Raw genomic sequence first — 23,155 nt, forward strand, 5'->3', positions numbered from 1 at the left:
CTTGCCACAAGCTGATTAGCTGCCTGCTTAAGGAGGAGCTGGGATAAGTTTCCTTCTGACAGCAACAAAGTGGAGAGGCAGGCGCTGACTGTAATAATATGCTGTTTCCTGTCTGCGGCTGAGCTGAGAGGTACGTCCCAACAAAAAAGGGTTTACAGGAGTTCAGGAACTCAAGCTCCACCTCTTCCAGTGAAGAGCCTTTAACTACTGAGGAAGAGTCACTAACATGGCTTCTGGCACTCAAAAACGTGCTCTGAACCACCTTCCATTTCACCAAAGCATCAGAAAGAAGAAACCAAACTACACAAAATTCCCTCTCCACACAGAGGAGCCTACTCCTATGGGATCTCAAAGCTCTGAATCAGACAGCATAAGAAGTAAATGTTGTAATTCATGTTATGTGAATGAGGGTGAAAGTCCACAACACCATTTGGTAGCAATAACTGGAAAACATTTACCAATCCACCACGTGAGAATCATATCAGAACACAAAATGTGTACCTGGAAAGATATGATGTCCTTTCCAGGCTCTCTCTTGACAATGACAGGCGTTTTTGACTAGTGTTAAAGAACACATGCTTTATACAAATCCTCCACGAAGCAGAAATGGGTCAATGAATTGATAAGGACTCACTTCTTTAACCGTACCAACCACACTGAAGGCAGCAGGCTTAACCCAGTTGGCACCTTCTAGAAGGGAGCAGATCTTCAGCCCATACACCAGTCTGAGGAGGAAGAATTTGTTCACCACACAAACATTTACAAAACTGGGCCAAAGGAGATGACCCAAAGTCTTTTCAAAGACTTTTGAGGGGACAGCTGTGGTGGCAAAGTGTTGACCTGAGCAACAGGCAAGAGAGTGACTGGTGTCCCCCAAACCTTGCAGGTGTCGAAGGGGAGAACAGGCATGATGGGTGGCTCAGATCCATGACACAGGTAAAACAGATCATTTTGAGACAGAGATCAGTAAAACCTAGGCTTCCCAGCATCATCTTGAGGAAACACTATTCCAGGTTAAAGTATGGAACTCATCCTCATGGCAGATTTTGTTTTAATGCTCCTAACACAACTGCAGGCTAGTCCATTACATGGGCACCTTAACAAATCACGTTACTGCAGAACTGCACTGTCCAAGAAAAAACTGTTCACGGAAAGAGCTAAAGTCTCACTGGGAAGACCAAATGTATCCACTGTCACCCCAGATCATCTATTTTTTAGAAATCACAAGAGGTTTTGAGGGTATGGCTGAGAAAGCGCTGCTCAGAAATCAGGGCAGGCTCTGACCTCACCCATCCAATGCTGCTGTGATCTCTATTTTGTTAGGAGCACAAATATAGCACACACTGATGGCAAGAATCCAGGCTAAAAGTTGACTGCTCTCGTTGAAATAAAGGGTCCTGAACTACCAGGACAACATATTATCATTGCAACATAGTTATCATTGCATTTGTGCCATAGCAGATCTTCTCCAAGACCCTGTGCAAGACAGCAACCCTAGGAAAAGGGACTATTGAGAGACCTATACACCACTGTACCAAGGGATCATACGTGGAGAGCACCTGTCACAGCCCAGACATCCCAGAAGAATTTACTGTGCAGACAGGTGACTCTCAAGGACAGAGATGGCAGAGATGTGACAGAACCAGCAAATACCTAGAGGCCTAATGGGAGAAGAGAGCTCTGGCGTAGGCTTCCCAGAGGCTTCCTGTTAAATACCTCTGCAGCCACACTGCCTGACCTAAAGGAACAATAGCTAAATATAAAGCTCTTCATTACACATCAGGGAACGGAGCTGATGTTTGTTAAGAACAACATCTCAAGCTCAAAAATGCCCCATGTCACATGTTCCCAGCCGATTCTGTAGTCATCTATCCATTAATTCTGGGTAGCAGTCCTGAAAACTATTCCCATTGCAAACACTTACTGAGGAAATCTACGCAAGATCAACCAAGTAAACCATGGTGGAATTTGTTATTACACACTTTTTTTTTAGAGGAAGAGGTCTGTGTCTTAAAACTCACTTTTCTTGCTCTCCTTCCCGCTGAGAGCAAACAAATTACCTGTCAGACATGCCCTATGTAAAAGGTTTACTGGCAGTTATTTTTTAACCTTACTCCTCTATCCATGCAGGACAAGCTTTGTGCTCTGGTTTTCTCCTCTCATGATGCTGCCTCCCCATGCTTCTCAATACACTTTCAACAGTTTCTCTTCTGCTGGTCAGCCCTTATTACCTGTTTGTTTTGGATACACATTGTTCCTCCAAGGGGTTTATATGATGTTTTTGTTGGATGTCTTTATGTCAGGACCTTCGGGATGTCATTCAGGCATCCTGACCTGCAGAATCTATACATTAGGCAGTATGGATGCCTGGAGAGAGGCTGAGTTTTCTGAGAAAGAAACCACTCTTTTATAAATCCACAAGTACCAGTCTCCATTGAAAAAAAAAACAGAAAACCAAAAAGAAAACCAGAACATCTAAGACTCTGCTTACAACACCACGTGCTACATACTTTCAGTTTAGGAGAAAAACTCAATCGTACGACTCACTGATTGGAAACAGGGAAAAAATGCATCAAAAAACTCTGAATTTTGGAAACGAAGATACAGAGGGGAAGCACAGTGCTCTCAAAGGAAACCAACAGAAAACTGCATGACTGCAAGGAATCCAAAGTACTGACAACAATGATGTAACAGAGCAAAGAGCAGCAAGACTAGGCCACCTTCTGATTTCCTCAATGTTTTTAGAGCTCAAGTTAAACGAGTCAAGCACCTCCATAGGTTATTAACCTGTTAATAAAGCATTTTATCCTGGATTTTGCTTCAGATTTTTCAGGTAAGCATACTGTTACTGTGCTGCTTACTGTTGTGGTTGGGAGAGATCTAATCTCCATCATGAAGACTGCATTAGGGACAGAAGGAAGCAGTGTATTTTCTCTCTCAGACTGCCCTATCCGAGTCCAAGAGTGAAGAGTTATTTCCAAGACTCTGGTATCAGGCTCTGCCAGTCCCTGCTTTCCCTAGCCAGTAAAAGGTAAAGGGTTACCTTGAAATTCAAGCAGGTACAGTGTGCACTGTCTCCAGCTGAGCAGTCTATCATGGGGCTTAGGTAAACTTCAAGAAAAACATGTTTCCTCTTTATTTCTATCTGCTTTTTCTTCTTGTGGCTTATGGAGGTGCTTGACTCGTTTAACTTGAGCTCTAAAAACATTGAGGAAATCAGAAGGTGGCCTAGTCTTGCTGCTCTTTGCTCTGTTACATCATTGTTGTCAGTACTTTGGATTCCTTGCAGTCATGCAGTTTTCTGTTGGTTATTTACCTGTGTCATAGGTAACATCACATTCTTGAAAACATATCCCCTACTCAAATCACTGCATAAACCTTCTCTTTGTACTCTCACACTGACACCTGATATCAACATTTACTTACCATATCCAGATATGCCTCCTACTTGTCCAACTATGGATGTAGAAAGTGTTTTCAAGCTTTGGGAAGGTGTTGGGGTTTTATCTGGACATAGACACTGCAAAGCCAAAAGCTACAGCTACACAACAGAAACACCCTTTGACAGATGTTTAAAGCAGCAGGTCACTCATGCTGCAGCACAAGGCACACTGCTCAGTGTTGGTCACCACCTGCAGGATCAGGAGGGATTCCTCCCTCCACCTGGACTGCTCCCTGCTTCACCTTGCCTCAGAGAAACATTTCCTTTCCCCAGGCACTCCTTTTCCTCCATTCCGAACCCCTCAGGAGCTGTGTGGAGGTTTGTTGCTGTTCACCAGCTCGACACTCACCCTGCAGGGCTGACATTGATGGCTTTTTTTCTGCATGCCAGGTACTCCCCCAAATTGGAGCTTGCAGAACACCTGCACCTTAGAAATACAATCATTTTTCCTCCTAGTTCTTGAGCCTGGAGAAAATGAAGCAGGGACACCACCACGTTTCCAGACCGCAAATACTTAGCACACATTCCACATGTAATGAGTATCCTGAACCAATCCCACAGTTATTTCTGTGCTATTTCTTTCTGTTCCTCCTTTTGCTTTCCCACTATATATAGCACGCATATATAAACACACACACAGACACACAAAGTCAGAGAAAGAAGTTTACATATTTTAATGCCTGTGGGAAAAACTAAATTCCTTTAGCAAGATCTCCAGCATAAACATGAACATCACCTCTAACTCCCTCAGCAGAACAAATTTTTCTGTCCCACTGTGCAAACAGGTTCTATCAAACCATCCTAGCTTATAGGTAAGAAAATCCCTGAATGCCAAGTCTTAGCACAATACATAGTAACCTGAGGTATTTCCCTGAGGTAATTCTCACATGCACAAATATGAGTTATCATATTTTAAAGAAAAGTGAGTTTGTCATTTTTTTATTTTCAGTGAAAGATGCTGTGAAGATTGTTCAGATGTCTTTCAGCTCTGCAAAAGAGATGGGATGTGGGGAAAAGATGCAAGAAGAACAGAAAATAATGCAAAAAATCCTACCGTGAAGCTGTTGTTGACATTCTTTGTGCTTGATTCTGCCACGCTGGCATCTGTCAGATCCACCTCATCAAAAATAATGGACTGGAAAGAAATTCAAAATCCCAATAAATTCTTGAATCTAATCTATAAGCAGCAGACTCAAAGGGAGTCTACCTAGCATGCTCTATATCACAGCCTTTTATGATTTGAAGGAAAGACACAGCACCAACAACATCAAGGACCTGGAAGTCTAGTTCCATTCATTGGGGATCACTCTGATCTATCTTCAGACAGTGAACACGATGACTTTATTTTTATTAAAGGATTATTTTAAAAGAACACCAAATAACTGTAGGTTTTCTTCTTGTGAAAGAAGACAGTTTTATATCTAGTTGACTATCAACATACTAAGCCAGATGCATAGAATCTCTGATTTGATAAATTCTAACCTTGCTTGTCTCCTCCACTTTCTCTTTTCATTCATATTCTCTCCCTTCTATCGATTCAGAGTCCATTCCCTACTAACATGCACCAAAGGGGGGAAAAAATATGGAAAAATCAGTATCACAGGTCCGCATGATGCTTCACCTCAAAACCAAGGATTTCCAAGTGTGAGGCAAAACACAGGGATTTTCTAGTAGCTACAAGGCCTGAAGACCAGTGCTTAAAGAGCTTTTTTCTCTGGTGAGGCTGCCTCCCCACTGACACCCATCTGCCCAAAGCCTCTCCACTGACTTCCCTCCTTGGCCTCACAGGTACTCTCAGGACCTTACCTTAGCAGTTTTTGCATAGTAGAGCGTCCGTCCTCGCAGCTTAAAGTATCGTCTCTTCCAGCGCTGGAAGGAGCTGGTCTGTTTCATCAGCATCCCCTCTTTTATGACAGTCTACAAAAGCATCAGAGGAGAGGGGTGAAGCACAGGTTTTACTGACAGGCACCCAGCACACACCCGTAGGGAAACAACTGCAGCTGGAGACCAGTAACCTCAGTGCCCTCTGCTGGAAGCGTTTCACAGACTCATTCAGCAAAACTGAGCAGCCTTCACAAGATAACTCTCATGAACACACAACCCACACTGCGGTGCGGTTTTACCCTTGTCTCCAGTACTATCACGACACCAAAGAAGATAAGTAACTTAAAACTGAATGAGCATTTCGAATCTAACAGTGACTCAGGGAGTGTAACAGTTAAACTCACCGAGGTCGGACTTCAGTCACAGGTAATTGCACCTTCCGTTTAATTGGCATCTGATTACCAGCACATACACACCCAGGATATCTGTCTCTACCTCCAGCTGTGCCTTGTGAAACTACCAGCATCTACCTGGCACAGAGGTGGCAAACGGCAAGCCCAGGGGGTGAAGAGTGAAATCAGAGCAAAGAAGGAGCTATATCCAACCTCAGCACTTGGTATTCTTCAGATAGTCTTGGCCCTGCCTCGGTACTCTCTGGCCAGCTGCCATTTCCCAGGGCTGCAGTGCCAAAACTGTCTACGCACACTGACTTTTTTTCTTTAACTGCTTTATAACTAAACTGACATACCAGCACACACAGGCTCATATGCTCGTTCACATACTGTGCATATGTGGGGGTATGGATTTAATCCACATGCGCTTCATTCTGCATTGTCAAATCCATTTGATTCCTTTACTGAGGACAGGTTTGAATACCAACAGCTACATGAAAATAATCTCAAAACCTGCAGCTCAGAAAGACAAAAGGCAAAAAAGTCAGGGCTGAATGTCCAACCTCAAATTCCTGATTTAAATTACTGCCTAGGAGCTACAAGCAGTGCTATGTCATGCCTCAGTACCACAAGAAACCTAGTCGCAGGAACATACTTCTTGCTGAGAGAGCCCAATGCAATAAACACACAGTTAAAACACAGGACACAAATGGTCTGACAATCTTGTAAGACAGGTTATTCTGTATCTTGGTGCCAGGAAAATGACACAGCTTTAACATACCAGAGGTCTCAGTGGAATTCGGGTTTGTAACAGTCAGGTCACTGATAAGGATCAATTAATTCACAAACACAGCACCAAATGGACATTGCCAGGCTACTAGAGCACACAAAATACATACTCTTACTGATCCACAGGGTTTAGTTCATTTTAGAAACCCTTTCCAGAGCATTAAACTTGCTTTTAAAATGCTATATATATTTCTTATGTGTGCCTTTAGTTTTTGAAACATGTGCGGATTTTAACATGTTCCACATACACTGGCCCTTGCCAAGCTCAAAGCTTCCCCAGAAACCACTTTGAAAAAAATGCTGACTATAAGGAGAAACATCCATCTGACAATATATGCTTCTCTTCTGCTAGACTGAGCCATCCTCAAGCTGGCCTGAGAGATCACAGGGTCTGGACCACCATGGTGAAGCCTCTACTCACAAATCAGCTGGGAAAGAGCAGGCTCCACATTCCACCAGATTCTAAAGAGAGCGGTCAGATATAGAAGCCACTATAATCTTCCTCCACTGTGTTGGGAAAGAGAAAAGGGGGACAGTTCTCCCGTCTCCTGGAAGGACATCATCTACCTTGGATCCTGGGCCCTGGCCAGCTCCAAGGTTAGCAAACCCCAAGCCTCAACACTTCCCAGTGGTCTGTTTCACAAAGGCACCTGCACTATGGCAGAAGTACCTGCCAGTGCTCAGGCAAACACCAGGTTAGTGTGCCTGCTTCAAGTGGGAATTGTCAAACTCCACAGTACTTCCAGCAGAATGAAAAGAGAAAACAAAAATGCACAATCGAGGATTAAGCTCCTATAAGGATTCCCAGACCAGCTCCCCACAGCTCTGAAACAGTCACTGAAAGGCATCTTGGCAGTCGTTTTCACAGGACACAGCAGTGGAAATACACTCTAAGAAGCATAAAGTATCTGGGAGTGGCTTTAGGGTCCGGAAGTTAAACACACTATAGCAATACCCAGAAACAAAATGCTAAACCACCTTAGAGCTGGTGTTATGTAAATAATCCAAAATTCAGACATTATCTTAGCTGAAGCTTCAGCACAAGAGAAAATGGAGTGCAAAGACCGACTGAACAGCATCCCTTGCTGAAATGACCCTGAAGGCAAGGCCAGAGCTGAAGGCACTCATGTGGAACTGGGAAAGATGCATTCATGCTCCTATTCTGCCATGGACTTTTTACGAGTTCCCAATAAAGCAATTTTCACTCTGTGTGTCTCCATCCCCCACCTGTCAAGTGGAACAAACAGCACTAACCAACTCTGTGGAAACCCACTAAAATATGTATTTCTCTCACAACCTCCAGCACCCAAGTATCAAAGAGAAATGTAGAGTCCCAGCATCCAAGTTACCACACTAAAGAAATCACACATTTCTGCAGCTCATTTTTTTAAAGGGAAGAAAATGGGAAAGTGGCAGGAGATTTTCCAGATTAAGACAGAAACATATAAATAAAACATGAGACTGAGAAAGCAGCTATTGAACTCTGCAAAGCCCTGAACCAAAATCAGAGAGGAACTAAAAATCCTGGGGAAGACTCCTGGGATGCAAAGCCCAAAGATATCAAGTCAGCCAGAAGGCTGATCAAAAAATAGCAACTTGCAGGAGGAGATTTCAGAGCTCTGTTGCTACGCCTATTTACAGCTATGGTTAAACTGGGGTCAGCCAGAGCCCTTACACACCCCAGGCTCAGGCAGTATCACTTTAGCCAAACTCTTTCCCAGCCCACCATCATGGTAACTCTCAGCAAAACAATGCCTCTGCTTTCCCTCAGCTCCCACCTGCTCCCTCATCTCAGCTGGGCTCACTCACCTCTGCACAAGACGTGCATTCCTCCATTCCTCTTTTAAACCTTTTTTTTTTTTTACCAAAAGGCAACACTTGCAGAGGTCACCTTGCCCCGCCCTAAGCAGCAGCTTCTATCATTGCCAGGCTCTAACCTATAGAAAACCTCTCAGCTACCCTGCTCAGACGTGAAAGGCCAGAGCAGGAGCACTCGCTCTGCTCACAGCAAACATGTGCCTGGTTCAGCGCTGCCCATCTCTGCACAAGAGCAGCCGGGCTATTTATAGGCACTCAGCACAGTTTGGTGGGTTTGGGCGGAAATGGCCGGAGATAAGATCAAGATGACTTTATAAAATGATGCAGACATCGTTGCCTTTCTCCTCATCTATTTTGACTTTACAGCCAAAGGACTTGCTACTTGCAGAGGAATGCAGCTGAAGAAAATGAACTGGGGAAAGGACCTGACTGCAAAGTGACACAAAGGAAATAAAAGGGGGGACGTGAACAGTTACTTCTGTTCCCCAGCCTCTCTGCAGATTTTTAATTGAAGATCTACTCTGATCAGATTACTGGGCATGTAATTCATCATGTAATTCAAGGTAAAAGTGAAATTGCTTCTCCCATAATGAAAAGAGAGTGTTAAGTCTATTTTTAGTATCATATATTGGATTCTATGGGAAAAGCTACTGCCCTGAAACATTATGAGATTTGATTATGTGCATCCTATCCAGGATAAATACGAAAATTGTTTGCAGTGGAACTATGCAGACTGTTTTCTTTCCAGCTGAGTCTCTTTCCAGTGTGGTGTCCTGTGGCATGGCATTCTGTGGGCAGAGAGATAACACTATGAAAAAATGAATTATCTTCTTGGATCAAATGTAAAATGATGTGCTACTGGCTTCAACACTGACCCCCTTTTATCATATTTCAAATCAGTGTAAAAAAGGTTACCAAACAAGCCGACAATTTAAAGCTACACGGCACATAGCAGAGAGTCTTAAAAAGTCTAAAAAGATAAGACAGCTAAAAGGCAAGGCCTAGGCAATTTCTAGCATTTTAGTATTTATCTCTGGCCTTGAAGAACAGCAACTTCCTGCAGAAAAATATTCAGTTCATGGCAAGCAATACACAACCCTCCCCCCCCGGCTCATCCCCTTTCAAAACTTGATATTTAGGAAGAGACATAGTATCTTCTCAGATTTGCCCTGTCAAAACGGGTGCAGGGTTCAGCCCTAATCCTGAACTGACAAAAGAAAAGTTTTGCCACTGACCTCAACAGAAATAGTTTCAAACACCTCAGAGGACTTAAAAAAAAGAACTTAAAAGAGAGCCTAATGCTTCACTGCTTCCCCTTCCCACCCTGTAAGAATGAAGCCAAAAGATTAACAGGAGCTGTTCAGAAAACCAGCAAGACACAGCTGTGTTTTCGGCAGCATGGCTCATATGAGGTGTCTTTGCACCCAGGAACCCATGTCAGGAGGTCAGAGACAGCCTACACAGTTTTAAGTGCTTTCTACACTGATAACATGAGTGATTCTACTAGAAGTTAGGAAGGATCATGTCAGATTTCAGCTACTTTCAGATTACATCCCTTGTTCCCCTGCACATAGTAGTGCTCACCAAGTGAAACACAGGAGCAGACAATCCTTTCCTGAAGCTTAAACCTATTGCCCCATTTGGAAGTAGGGCTCTTGATAAAACTAATTTCCTCATCTGGAAAACAAGGCCTATTAGTCAGACTGAGGGTGACTATCAAGCGTGTCCTGCTGTCAGGCTGGCAAGTGTCCCTTGGCACAGGGAGGCTCAAAACCATGTTTGATAGAGACAGAGGAAGAACAATGCAACTTATTTCACTGCTGAGATCATAACATATTTTCAGGGGCAATTACTCAGTGCAGAGTATCTAAAACAAGAATTATGCTCCACTGACACTTCTTTCCAATGAGGAAAAAGAACTACATACAAGGTAACAGCAAAATGATTCAAAGCTATCTAAATAGCAACTAAAGAATCCCAAACCCGAAGTTCTCAGCATCTGGATTTCTGTTTTCCATGTGTCTTCAAAATCTAAAAGCTTTAGGACACACACTGTTTTTATTTGTATGTATCATAAAACACTGATGCCAAACAACGAATAATTGACTACACAAAGCACCAAATGCAGAGAGGAAAAAACAAAACGCAAAAGCATATGTGGAACTGGGCTATCTTTATAGATGCTTACTAGGGAATTTTACAGGCAGCTGATCCCCAGGGACCAAACAACCTCATCTAGTCACTGATTTTGGGTAAGCCATGGCAAAAAGGATAGGAGTAGGTCTGCAGGCGCTTAAACACAGCCAGACAGCCTTGCCGTGCTAGAGCAGGTACAAATCTGAGTCCTGTACCTTGTTGTGGGTAAAACAGCTTTAGTAGCTGGTGTCATAAAAGCTCTCTGTGGTCATAAACATGAAACTAATTAATATTTAGAAATCAAATAAAACACAGTAAATCCAACAAAGAAACTACAGGAATAAATCTAACCAACCCCACAGAACAAGACATGAAAGGTCAAAACAAGGGGGTTAACAAGCTAATCTGAGAGCAACATCCTTCCACCAGACAGTGGTCACGCCCTGGAAATGAACGCCAGGAAGTTTGGAGAGGTGAAATCTGATCAGTAAAGCAATTCTAACTATGGGACACACAGAGAGCTATACAGATCTTTAGGGGAGGACAAGGTAATTACTGGTTGTGTAGTCCTGTTTTGGAATTCTACAGTAAATGCACTTTGCTCTTGAAAAAGTGAAAATGACATTAAGATTTCTTTCACTGGTATCGGAAGAGCAAGACATTATGAGAACTCACAGCAAAAAAAGGACTTCTGAAGAGGAGAAAAAGAAAAGAAAATCAGAGCTGGAATCAAATGTCAAAATAGAAGCTGGGGCAGTGAGTCAGAGGCCCAACAACAGAAGCCGAGCACTACAGCTAATGAAGGGGGTTACAGCACAGACCTTTGTACATGCACATGGGAAAGCCTGTGAAAACTCTCCTAACAATCATTCTCCCAATTCTCCTCTTTTGTAACCTCCAGCCCCACTGAATGAGCTGGACTCGGCACACCCAGTGTGAGACTGGGGCGAGCACGGCGAGCTCTCCTACAGCCTCCCTGCAACTCCCCAGACAGCAGCCTATCCATGGAGTAGCTGAGATATCACTGAAACAGGAAATGCAAGCTCATTCTCCAGATCCGCAGGAAAAAACAGGAGTTTGTAACAAATAAATACTGAAAAGGCTTTAATTTGCCTTGGCACAGATAAATGGTCAAACACTTCATTTTTCATTAGTTAATGCTGCAGCCAATAAACAAAGAACAGGTCTTTGAACCAGCTTCTTTCAATACCAGGTTCAGCTGCTACTATTATGAACAACTCTCCTAAAAGAGATGTACAGTCACAGACCTAAAGTGAACAAATTAACAAATGAAAAACAATTGGAAAGAACACAAGAACGTATATGGGGAAGGAAATACAACATACAGCATATCAACGCACAGCTCCTTAGTAAAATGAGCTCTGTCAGAGAGCTCCAAGCAAAGTACTTACAACAGATGAATACTCTGGTCAGCTACTTAGAAGGGAGAATGAAAAACACACCAGTACACTGATTCAGGATGAGTTAGGAGCTGGACAACTCCTGGCACACTAACTGCTTAATCCTCAGGATGCTTTCCATAGGCTCCCAGCATCCTTCCCAAACAGATTTATCACAAGAGGGAAACTGAGCACAAAGCTCCAGTCAAACTACAGCAAAGCTGGAAGATAAGGGCTCAAACCCATGCACAGAGGTAACTAAAGCCAAAAAGGCAACAGTTTAACAGCTATCTGAAAATTTTGGAATGGAATAAAATTTTCAAGGGTGCTAATTAAACATGAGCTTTATACATTTAAGGACAAACATGAAAAGTTTGACTGTTATTTTTTCTACCATCTAAAATTATATATACATGACTATATCTGTTCCTTGGGCATTTTTCCCATACACAAAAAATGTCAAAGCACACTACCTCCTATAAAACCTTCAGGTCTGAGACACGCCTGTCACAAGCTATGCACCAGCACCACAGAATCCTGTCTGAACTCAGAAGCACGTGGCTCTGCTGCTGAGGCGCAGCAATAGAACCTCATTTGGAATCACAGCTCATCCACAGAACCCTCTAATGCTGCAGCCTGCACCACCACAGCTTAAGTCACACTCTTATTCGTTCAGAGAGACAAGTAACTACCAAAAAACATGTGTCTAAGCCCCCCCATCCACTTCACCAGCAGGCAGAAGGAGCCAGGCACTCACCACAGTGGGCTGTCAGGACCATTTGACATGAGAGTACCAGGCTGGGGAGTGTGACCAGTGCAAGCACAGAAGAGCAAATGCAAGGGAAAGCACGTGCAGAATACAGCTGTGGATCTCATCCTCACACTCATAACCACCCCATCCTTCCCACACCACCGAACGTCATGGAGACCTTGGCCAAGTAGGAAGGAAAAGTCAGCAGAAAGCACTGGTATGAGAACTTCAGGACACGGGAAAGCAAAAGTTATACCTTGAAGAAGAAAACTGAATCCTTTGCCCTTGTGTTGAGGAGACTGAAAGAAAGCTTCCTCCCACTGTGTCTGGATTCCCATCACCTCTGCTACTGAATTCTGCAAGGAGCCTTGTTTGGTAGGGACTGGTAGATGCAGAGCCAAATCCTCATCCTTTTACTCCAACTGGTATTCAAATAGGTTGAGAGCAGAAAGCAGCTTTTGGCCTTTGACCACTTAATTAATACTCAGGTATCTTAGAATTTATTTTTATCTCCTCTGTAACAACTGTTGTAATCAGATTTTCCATATTTATGTATTAAACAACCTATGCTTTAAAGTTTTTTTTTTTTCCTCATCTATTAATGTAGTTTTTAAAGGATACTGCAAAGTTTTAATTTGTTTTTCCACTTTCCCTGTTTTAATGTTCTGCAAATACCTTTGACCATACCAAGACTTCTTGATCAGCACCAGCAACAACAAGGAAGATGAGCACAGCCATGGGAACACCATTTTGTTAACTTTCAGCTGAAAAGAAGGAGCTGGCTCAAGTTCCCAGAATACTAATTTTTAATAAAACCTCAATGATAGATCTACGCATTCTAGACAGTGCTCTGCTCTGCCTCAGCTGACAGCAGTTCCAAGAGCAGGCAGCTCGCCCTCCCTGTTTTATCAGACACATTTCTGTCATTCAAAGACCACTGAAGGTGGCTGTCCCACAGGGTATGACATTCCCTGGAGCTTGCACCACCTGCCTCAGCTCCCAGGTCTGGGGATGCCCTGGGTGATTTTATGCATTTGATATAGGAAGTATGTATCTACATTTCCCCTGTAGGAAACTGCAGGTGGTATCACCTCTCCTCACTAGAAAATTACATGGCTAAATTTACTAAAGCTTGCAAGACTCAAGTGCAATTTGCTCGATGCAAGCATTATGCGATCAAGAGGGCATTTCCTTTCTGAAAAAAGCCAAACTACAACATCAGAACAGTGATCAGATGTAAAACTTTTCAACTTAGCAATGAGACGATGAGGAAACAAAGAGATCTCCTCTAAAACCAAATGAAGTGATCCTGTATAATCAATCACCTAACTCAGCAGTAGTAATGCAGCCATCACGCCAACCTTCTTCTCTCTGGACGAGAGCAGCCAGCTTTAGACCTCCTCCTCCTCTATGTAAGGGCTCTCGTGTCCAGGTGTGGTCCAGGGCCTGCAGACTGCAAGCTCCATAGCCTGTGGAAGGAATGCACTGCTGCTGCAGAGGTGCAGCACTACTGAACAGGGCATGCACGATAAGCTCATTGCTTTCTGGAGTGTTTTATATAAAATGTGTGAGAAGGGAGCACAAACCATGGCAGCTGCTGTGGAACAGTGCTGCTGCCTCAGCTATTCTGCCTAAAGCTCCTGGATATCCCTGGATAACTATCCCACAGGGCTGCAGTACCAAACAGAAGCACCTTCTTTCTTTAAGAGACACATAAATTCTTAGTGAAACAAGAAGCAATAACCACTTAGTGAAGAAAAAGCAGGGAACAAACTGTTTCAGTGGAGAGTTAATAAAATATCCTTTAAATAATGGTTGGTGCATATGAGATCTTGAAAAAAATGTGTTCCAAGAGGAACACATATTCACTTGGGACAGTAGTGTGCTGCGAAATTTCCAATGATGCTGTCCCTCCATCTAGGGTAAATCTCAAGCTTTCCAGGAACTCTGTTTTACTTGTGCTTTCTCTTACATATGCAGGTATAGCTGCTATTTCAGAAAGAATCAGACTGGATTTGTAATTAAAGAAGGTAGAGTTATACAGTGTCTTACGTGGTATACTGGGTTTCCTAATCAGGTAATTTGGCAATAGACATTTCACAGTTTTCATTTATGATCCTGTACTCCTCCAAAGTAAAAACTCAATAATTTTTCCATAACTAGAGGTTTTAGGGAAAATACACCAAATATTTGACTTAAGTTTTATTTTTAAAAACCAAGCAATCAAACCAGAACATTCATTTGTCTCTAATTTTATTAGAGAGAAGAATTAGTAGCCTGGAAACTTTTTAGCGATGTGGTCTAAGTAAATCCATGCTCTCAAAACATGCAAAAAAAGTTTAATGTTAGCTCTTTAGTTCCTGGAACCTGATCTATAGTTAGAAGGAATGAGAAACGCTACAAGTGCGCATGGTTTTGTGCTTTGTTTCGTTGTGCAGTAGGGTTTTTTTAGTTTGGGCTTGTTGTTTTTTGGGTTTTTTTTTAACAAGGAAGTAACAGCTGTTGCTTTCATACAGCATCCAAAACTCTCCAGCAGCAAGGCACCAGTGGAAACAGTGCTGGGAGGCTTTCCAAATTGTCAGAACAGATGAGTCTGAAGTGCACATGAAACAGAATGTAGATTAAGACAGAAACATTCATACAGCCTAAAATCCTACCTTTTTCCTTAGTGCTCAGAGAAGAAACTAGTATGCTCATGCTGTTAATCCAAGAAAATTCAAGTCCTTAAACCTATGCTCAAGATGTTCAGTTTCAGTTCAATCATGAAAACTTCTCTTTTGCAACAGTTCTCTCTCTTTTTAGGTGAAGAGTTCCCAGTTTCTACCTGGATTAAAGCATAAGCCACCACAATTTATAACATGAAGCTCCTAAAATGTCCTCTTTCAGATAACCTGTTAGAAAGCAGCAAAACAAAACCAGAAAGACATTTTGATATGTTTTAGTGGAAGATGCCACAGACAGAACATGAATTAAGTCATGAATTCCTGAAAATTCCTTCCTCATTTCTTGCTTATTTCTTTTACAATGTTGCTTTGCTGAAATGCTTTGCTTCTTATCATAATACTTCTTTCAATGCTTGTATTTCAAACTAATAAACTTCTCATTTTCCTTGCTTTCATCTCAGGAAATCTTAAAACACTTGCCCTCCAGAAATAAAAATAACACTTCTTTACCTATAAAATGGACATTTTATCTAACAGGCAATACAAGAAGAAACAAAATGAGCTTTCTTCAGTTGCCCATGCTGCCCACCATGTCTCTGAGGACTCAGCATAGTATGCTCTGGAAACCTGCACAAAAACCAGGAGAAACGTTTTGCTTCCCCCTGTTTTTCTGCCTTTATGCTGCAAGGTGGCTCCAAGACCTCAAGGCTATTCGTCAGAAAGACAATCACAACTTCCCATAGTGCAAAAGGGATCACCTATACCTGGTACACAGCACAGAGAGGGAAATGTGCTAGTTCAGATACTGAACAGTCTGCCCACTGCAGCATAAAGCTCAACACTAGTTCATTTGTACTGCTTTTCAGAACATAAATGAACCTGACATATCTCTGCTACTGGAGCTAGACAGCTTCCAGTATCCCAGAAAGTTTGGAAGGAGGCTCACTCTGTTTGCAACCCTGGTGAAACAAATACTGCAAACTTGTCTTTAAAAGTTCAAGGCGATGATAAATGCTTATAAAAATGAAAATATTACAGAGAAATAGCTTGTGAAAGTAAACAGAACTTAGATGGAACTAGTCTAAACAAGAAGTTCTCCTGATGCCACCCAAGGACGCTGCTGAAATCCTGTCTGGTAAACAAACTGAGAGCTCAACACACCAAAGCTGGCAGGCTGAAAATCCCACAGAACTGATGAATGAAATGGGAAGATGGCCTGTTCATCCAACCTCCTGCTTTCTGAGGGTTGTAATGTGATGCTGGAAATGAAAGGTCAAGTTCAAAGGAAGAAGCACACTTCATTGTCAGAGCTTATAAAAGGCGCTGCACTCCTTGGTTTCACACCCTCAGCTCACAGGACCACTTTGGATATTCCTGTGCCTCAGTCCATGCCGAGTGAAAACAAAATGGCATTACCACTTCAGCTGGCTCCAGCTGAGGTCTCAGCACGGCTTAGGAGGTGGGAGCAAAGTCCTGCTGTTGCCTCTCCTCACACACGTCTTCCTTCTCTTAGTTCATTTCATCTCTTTCCTAATTCCTATCCATTCAAAAATACTTAATCTTAGCTGACCAACAGTTTCTGCAGCTGCACCAACACCAGCCTGAGACCAGAGAGAAGCTAAAAGCTCCTCTGAAGCTTGATGCTGGTACAAGTCCGTCAGGTCTCGAAATGGCTGATCAAGCACACAGTGCAGCCTCTGCTTCTTGGCCAGCTGAGACAAGAGCACTCACACTACCTGCTATACCTGATCATGTGAGGCTTTCTTCTTTCCCCATAATAATAATCAGTAAAAGACTGTTAAACATGCTCCATTTATACCTTCTTCTCTGCCTCAAAAATTCTTTCTAGCTAAAAGCAAGTAAGTACATTAGAACACAGTACTTCACTTTCCAAACACTGAGCCTTCCACTTCTCCTTTCCCCACCCTTTGCCTCACAAGGGACTGGTTTTTTAGCTAAAGAGGTATTACCTGTGATTTGCCTTTAGACCCTGTACATCAACACCTCAGTCCTTAAACATCCAAACAATTCCGCTTACCCACTACTACCACACCAAGCTACTTCGGTCAAACACGGTTGGACGATCTCTGGGCTCTGAGACAAGTTCACTGAAGTTTTATGGTCTTGAAAGCAAGCAAGCAGCTTTAATTTACAGCATTTCTTAGGAAAACAAATGGTAGAACCAGAGGAAGGAAAAAGTACCTTCCAAGTGCTTGCAGCTGTGACAAACAAGTAAATTCTGAGGAATTCCATGGCCACAGCAGACTTCACGCTCAAGCTGTGATAACCGTAAGCTTCCATGGTGATTTAGCTGTACTTACAGGCATGGTCTTAAGCTAACTGCAGCAAAAGATGTGATCAGAAGAGATTTATATCCTCAGGCCACAGTAAAAGTCTGCCTGCATCTCTTACTGTCACTGACGGACCTGTCCAACAGCTTCTACAGCTTGCAGCAGTCTGCACTCTATCATTCAACAGACAAATTCAGAATTAGGTCTGCCTTTACAGAGGAAGTGAGCTCCTCAAAGTCTCATCAAAACTATGATTACCCACAGAGTTGTCTTTGCTCCTTGCCCTGAGGGCAAGGAAAGAGTATACATGCAGCAGCATGCAGAAAAGATGATGACAAACCAAAACGACAACAACAAGCAATAGAACAAATCAATCCTGAATACCATAATACCTGGGCTTAGTTGGAAAATGTGACACTATTTAGTCAAAGGTTTTCTGCAGGTTAACACACAGAAGGCTTACTAGCTGTAGACAATATCTGTTTATAATCCTTGTTCTTAATATGCTTATGTTTGCATATACAAGTGGCTGGTTTCATCTTTTTCCAGCCATGCTGACACGGGAAGTGATGTAAAACAGGGAAAACTATTAAGTAGGGACAGGAGGACATGTTCTGCTATAGTCAAACAAAAATACAACCCAATGCACCTTTCACCTTAGCATCTCTAACATCCTGCTATAAGCAAGAGTTCCCACTCTAGCACTGGAAAAGTCTTTGTATCCCTGCTCTCAACACCACCATGGAGGCATCCTTCCTCCCTTTCCACATGAGACCCCTGCCACAAGTGGTGTTAGTAAATCCCAAGGTTCATCCAATCTCCAGCAAGACAAATTCTTAACAGTCAGCACTCTAGGTGCAGGAAAATATCTCAAAAGGCTTATTTTTTTTCACAGCAGAATAACAGACTAGCTTAAGTCACCTGGTGCTACAGCACAGTTGAAATCTGCTTGATACAGAACATCAACAGATTTAGAGGGCTCCAGGGTTTCCTCGTGTGGTCAAAAGAACCATCTCACAGCCCAGCCCCACAGTGCCTCAGCCCACAAAGCCAGTGGCAGTGCCAGCAGCACCTCACAGATGGAGGAAGCAGCCCCATCATGGTCCTCACATACGACTGCACTTTGTCACAGGGGTTTCACAGCTGCGACCAATGCAGCCAAACAATGATGCGCAGCAGAATGATGGCAGATCCTGTGTCTGAAAGCAGGGCAAACCAGCCAGCATGAAGAAGAGCCCTTTGAACAATGCTTCAGACACTGCACCATGCAGACATTTGCTCTCCTTTGATACGAGTACAAGAGAAGCAACACTGAGCTGCAGCACCAGTGCTGAGCAAGCTTTTGCATCCCCAAAGCTGCACCGTGCTTGTCCATGCTGCAGAGACAAGGTGAGCACAAGGCAGGTGATGGCAGAGTAACTAACCTGGTATTTCTAAGCAGAAATACATGACACAACAGTCCAAGAGTTACACAGGAGCTTAATGGCTACAAAGAAAAATCATGCTGCTATAATAAAAACAGTACAGAAAAGGGAAACTCCCTATGGGTGGTTCCCAGTCTAAGGTTGAAGGAAACCTTCACATCTTCTCTTACAGTAACAATACAGAGGAACTACAGCTGTGGTTGTAGTTGCAGAATGTTGTTAGTGCCCCTAAAAAACAGTGTTATTGTTCCAGGATGCACCACAGAGTGGTAAAATATGACTGGGCCAAGGGAATCTGGGTGGAAAGGACTGTTACCTTACCAGGAAGACAAAGCAGGACAGACAAAGCTGGGAACAAAGACTAACCAGCTGTAAGATCACTGCTTGGCCAGACAGAAAGCCAAATACTGCTATATCGCTACAGAAAGGTAAAACAGCACAGTGCAAGATGAGGAAAATTAGGATGCACCAAAAGGATGAGAAGATGCTGAGGGAGGCACACACAAGGACTGTAGGAAATAACAATGAGGGCTGCACCTTCCAAAGCAGAGCTCTGATGATGAGACAGTGACTTGTGCCAAGTACAACAGGACGACAGAGGAGGGAGGTGTTGGAAGGTGATATGGAACAATGTGACAGGGATCTATGGCTGGGATGTGCAGAGGTTCTCAGGGAAGGTATGGGGAGGTGAGGAAGGAGCCCGTGGCAATGGTGACATGGGGAGAAAAGGGGAGATGCAGCTTCATGGAGTGAGGATGCCCTTAAGGACTCAAATACCAAGTAAATGGGGCAGCACCAGGGAGTAGGAGCCCAAATCTGACCTCCATGATTCCAAGAAAATATTACAGGGAAAGAGGGTAAGGAAGGAAAGAAGTAAGACAGGGTTCTACTGAGCCTGGGTACACTGATCACTGAGCTGGGTAAAGCTCCCTGGAAGGTCTGAGCCTTGGTACTGGGAAGAAGGTGGCCTGAGCTGGGCTACTGGGGAGGGGAACTGGAGAGGTTCAGAGAGGCAGTATGGGGATAGCACCTGCCGGGTGGTCGGGGGCAACTCCAGCAGCCCCTGAGGGCAGTTTGTGAGGCGCTGGCGGACGCTGAAGGGCATTTAGGGGGCAGCTGTTAACGAGCACCTGAGAAACAGTTCATTATGGGGATCCCTGAGGGGCATTTTAGGGTTCACAAGTGCCTGGAAAGCTGTTGGGGGTGTTGTCAGGGGGTCTCTGCTGTGTGGATTGGAGATCGCCAGCAGGACCCTGAGGGGTGGTTCGGCTGTCACCGAAAACGACGGGGTAAATAAAACTAACATAAACACTATTTGTTACAATTAAAGATTTTCCCAACAGGGGCAAAGGGGAAAATGGCCGAGTCCTGAGGGGCGCTTTGGCGGATGTGAGGTGGTCACCGGCAGATCCCTGAGGGGTTGTTGTGAGAGGAGAGGAGCGGGATGTGTGGGGGATCGCCGGCAGCTCCCTGAGGGGTTGTTGTGAGGGGAGAGGAGCACGATGCGTGGGGGATCGCCGGCAGCTCCTAGAGGGACGGGCTCGGTGACAGGCCGCCGGAGAAAGCTTCGGGGGTCTCTGGCAACTCCCAAAGCGGCGGCCCGGGCTGGCGGCGGCGCGGACCGTGCCGGGCGGGAGGGAGGGGCGGCAGCACCGAGCGCAACGCGGAGGCAGCGCCGGCCGCAGCGCCGCCAGCAGCCCGAGGCCCTGCCCGCGGCCCCCTCCCGCCGCACGCACCTTCTGGCGGATCTGCCCGGACGTCGAGACTTTGCGGATGAGCTTCTGCAGGGAGCCGGGCTCCTGCTCCGGCTCGCTGTCTGACGACTCCTCGGGCGCGGCGCCGGCGGCCGGCTCCGGCTGTGTCTGCTCGGCCCCCGCCGCCGCCGCCGCCGCCATGCTGCACGGACCGGCGGCGCACCCGGCGCCCCCTACCGGCCCCGCGCGAGCGGCGCCCCCCAGCGGCGGCCGCGTCACAGGGCGGCGGCGGCGGCGGAGGGGCGGGAGGGGCCCGGGGCGGGGAAGGGCCCGGCCGCCGTAACGGGACGGTCGCGGCCACCCCGCTCCTCCGCCGCTCGCTGCGAACCGCCCCAGCGCCGCGGATCGTACCGGCCCAGCCGTGGCTCCGTGGAGCCTAGGCAAAGGTGTTCAGCGCAGCCCTCCCTGCTGAGGCGAGCCCGACAGCCCGGACCGCGGTCCCCGTTTCTCCCCATTGGTTGTGGCTACTGCAGCACAGCATCAAAGAATCATTCGTGTTGGAAAAGACCTCTGACATCATCGAGTCCAACCTATAACCGAACACCACCTTGTCAGCCAGACCAGAGCACTGAGTGCCACGTCCCGTCGTTCTTTGAATACCCCCACGGACGAGGACTCCCCCACATCCCTGGGCAAGCCCTCTCCTTGTTCCAGGATTTACTGAAATGCTGCGAGCACGCCCTCCCGCCCAGGCTCCACCTGCCGTGCCGCCCCGAAGGGCACTTCAGGGGCGCTGAGGCCGTGGGACCCCGCCGAGGGCGAGGGCCGGGCCGCCCCCCCTGCCGAGCCTGCCCCGGGGCCGCAGCAGCCCCGACCCGGCCCCATTGGCAATGGCCAGGTAACTCCGCCCGCCTCTCTAACACCCAGCAGCTACGGGCACTGCCGCGTTCCCGCTGGGAGATGTGCGAGGGAAAAGCATCTGTTACCAAACCCGTCCTGTCATGCATTTGCTCTAAGCTGTCTTCAAACACAGCAGGTCCAGAGATGCCATCGCTCCCAGAGCGCATCCCTCTCCGGGAGCTAGCAAGCTCTCTACCAACGGAGTCCCACCACATCAAAGCCACGGAGTCAGGAAATTGGATCTGCTGTCCCCCAGCTGTAAACAGGAGGAGCAGGCCGCAGGTCTGACTCGGTAGATCAACATAATACCAGAACCAGAAGAAAGGGAAGATAAAAGGCAAACACTTCTAGCTAGATACCTATTTTCTGCTCACGGCAGTCAGCATCTGCTGGTTGAAGGGCTGGAGAATAAAAGTCCAGCTTGTCCTGCAGGACAGGGAATTGCAGAGACCAGCAGGAAGCTCTCATTGCTCTCTGAGCAAATGTCCAGCATGAGCTAAACAAACAGTGTTTCAAAGTGCTTTCCCAAGCCCAGACAAAAGAACAGATTTGATAACCATTTAACAACTATTTCCTCCCCACTGCACAAGAGTGCACTGTGATTTTGTCACACTTAGCTTACAGAAGTCATCACCACAGCTGAATTTGAGAGGAAAGTCAGGCAGCGACAGGGGCCCCTCACAAAGTTGACATATAAGAAATTTTTAAAAAAGAAGAAAGAAGAAGGAATCAGATCTCGGAGTTCACTAGTCTCATACTTACAGGTCCAGTAGTCAGAAGCACTGAAGGAAACACCTCGCTGAAGAAAGATGCACTTTGAAGCATAACAGGGGAAACCCTGTTCCCCCTCCTTCTCTTACATCTTTAAAGGATTTTCTGAACACCTCCTCTCCAAGACCAGCATATTCACAACCAGCAATTTGTTCAGCCTTACCGTATCTTCTGTGCGTTCTCAAGCCACCAACAAATTTGTAACAAAAATACCAGGGAAAAGCCTTCCCAGACATCCAGGTACAAATGCCTGACCCTCCCCCAAAGCTGAAATCACACAGAAATTATCCAGATCACAAACACCTGGAGCTGGCTGGGTTCCTTTAGCAGCAAAGCACCTAGTGCAGAGCAAACATTGTACCTCTTGCAATTCAAGCTGAGACACCTGTGACTAATGGACAGCACCGAGAAACAGGTGCATTGGGGAGAGCACTGATGGAACCCTGAAGTCAGCTGTGGTCTTAATTAACTACTTCCAGCATCTTAATCAAGACCAGTTTACAGAAGCAGAAGGATATAAGTATGAAGTTCTTAATTTCATTTTCCAGAGTGTAAGGTGGGAAACATTAAGTCTGTATTAATAAATGTGGGGCCTGCATTCAGACTTTCCAGGAAAATTTAAACCAGGGATACTGAAAAGCAGATTTAAAGCAAAAATGAGAAAAAGAAAACACCCATTGTTTTACATGCAAAATGTAATTAGCTGATACAACTTACTTCAGCAAAAACCTAAGTGAAATTCAGGAAAAGATCTTACATTTACGTGGATAATGAGAATATCCAGATCAACAAGAGAAAACAGTTTGCAGAATGCAATCTCACTTCTTAGAGCATAAACCAACTGCTGGCAGATGGATGTT

The 23,155-nt window shown here is 45.0% G+C and overlaps 1 protein-coding gene across 7 annotated transcripts in view; it reads right to left on the bottom strand.

The window, feature by feature from the left end:
• Positions 1 to 22,617, bottom strand: part of DGKD (diacylglycerol kinase delta) — a 60,115-nt gene extending 37,498 nt beyond the window's left edge. For 2 of the 7 annotated variants that reach the window (XM_069024626.1, XM_069024625.1), the window contains exons 1-3: positions 20,667 to 20,822; positions 5,249 to 5,359; positions 4,497 to 4,577 (exon numbers count right to left, since the gene is read on the bottom strand). In XM_069024626.1, the coding sequence (XP_068880727.1) occupies positions 4,497 to 4,577; positions 5,249 to 5,341 (174 nt within the window). In that variant the 5' untranslated portion in view covers positions 5,342 to 5,359; positions 20,667 to 20,822. The other 5 variants (XM_069024629.1, XM_069024628.1, XM_069024627.1 and 2 more) reach the window with 5 other exon arrangements.
• Positions 22,618 to 23,155: the final 538 nt, after the last annotated feature.

This window comes from Aphelocoma coerulescens, chromosome 9 (genome assembly GCF_041296385.1).
Source record: "Aphelocoma coerulescens isolate FSJ_1873_10779 chromosome 9, UR_Acoe_1.0, whole genome shotgun sequence".
NCBI classification, from domain to species: domain Eukaryota; kingdom Metazoa; phylum Chordata; class Aves; order Passeriformes; family Corvidae; genus Aphelocoma; species Aphelocoma coerulescens.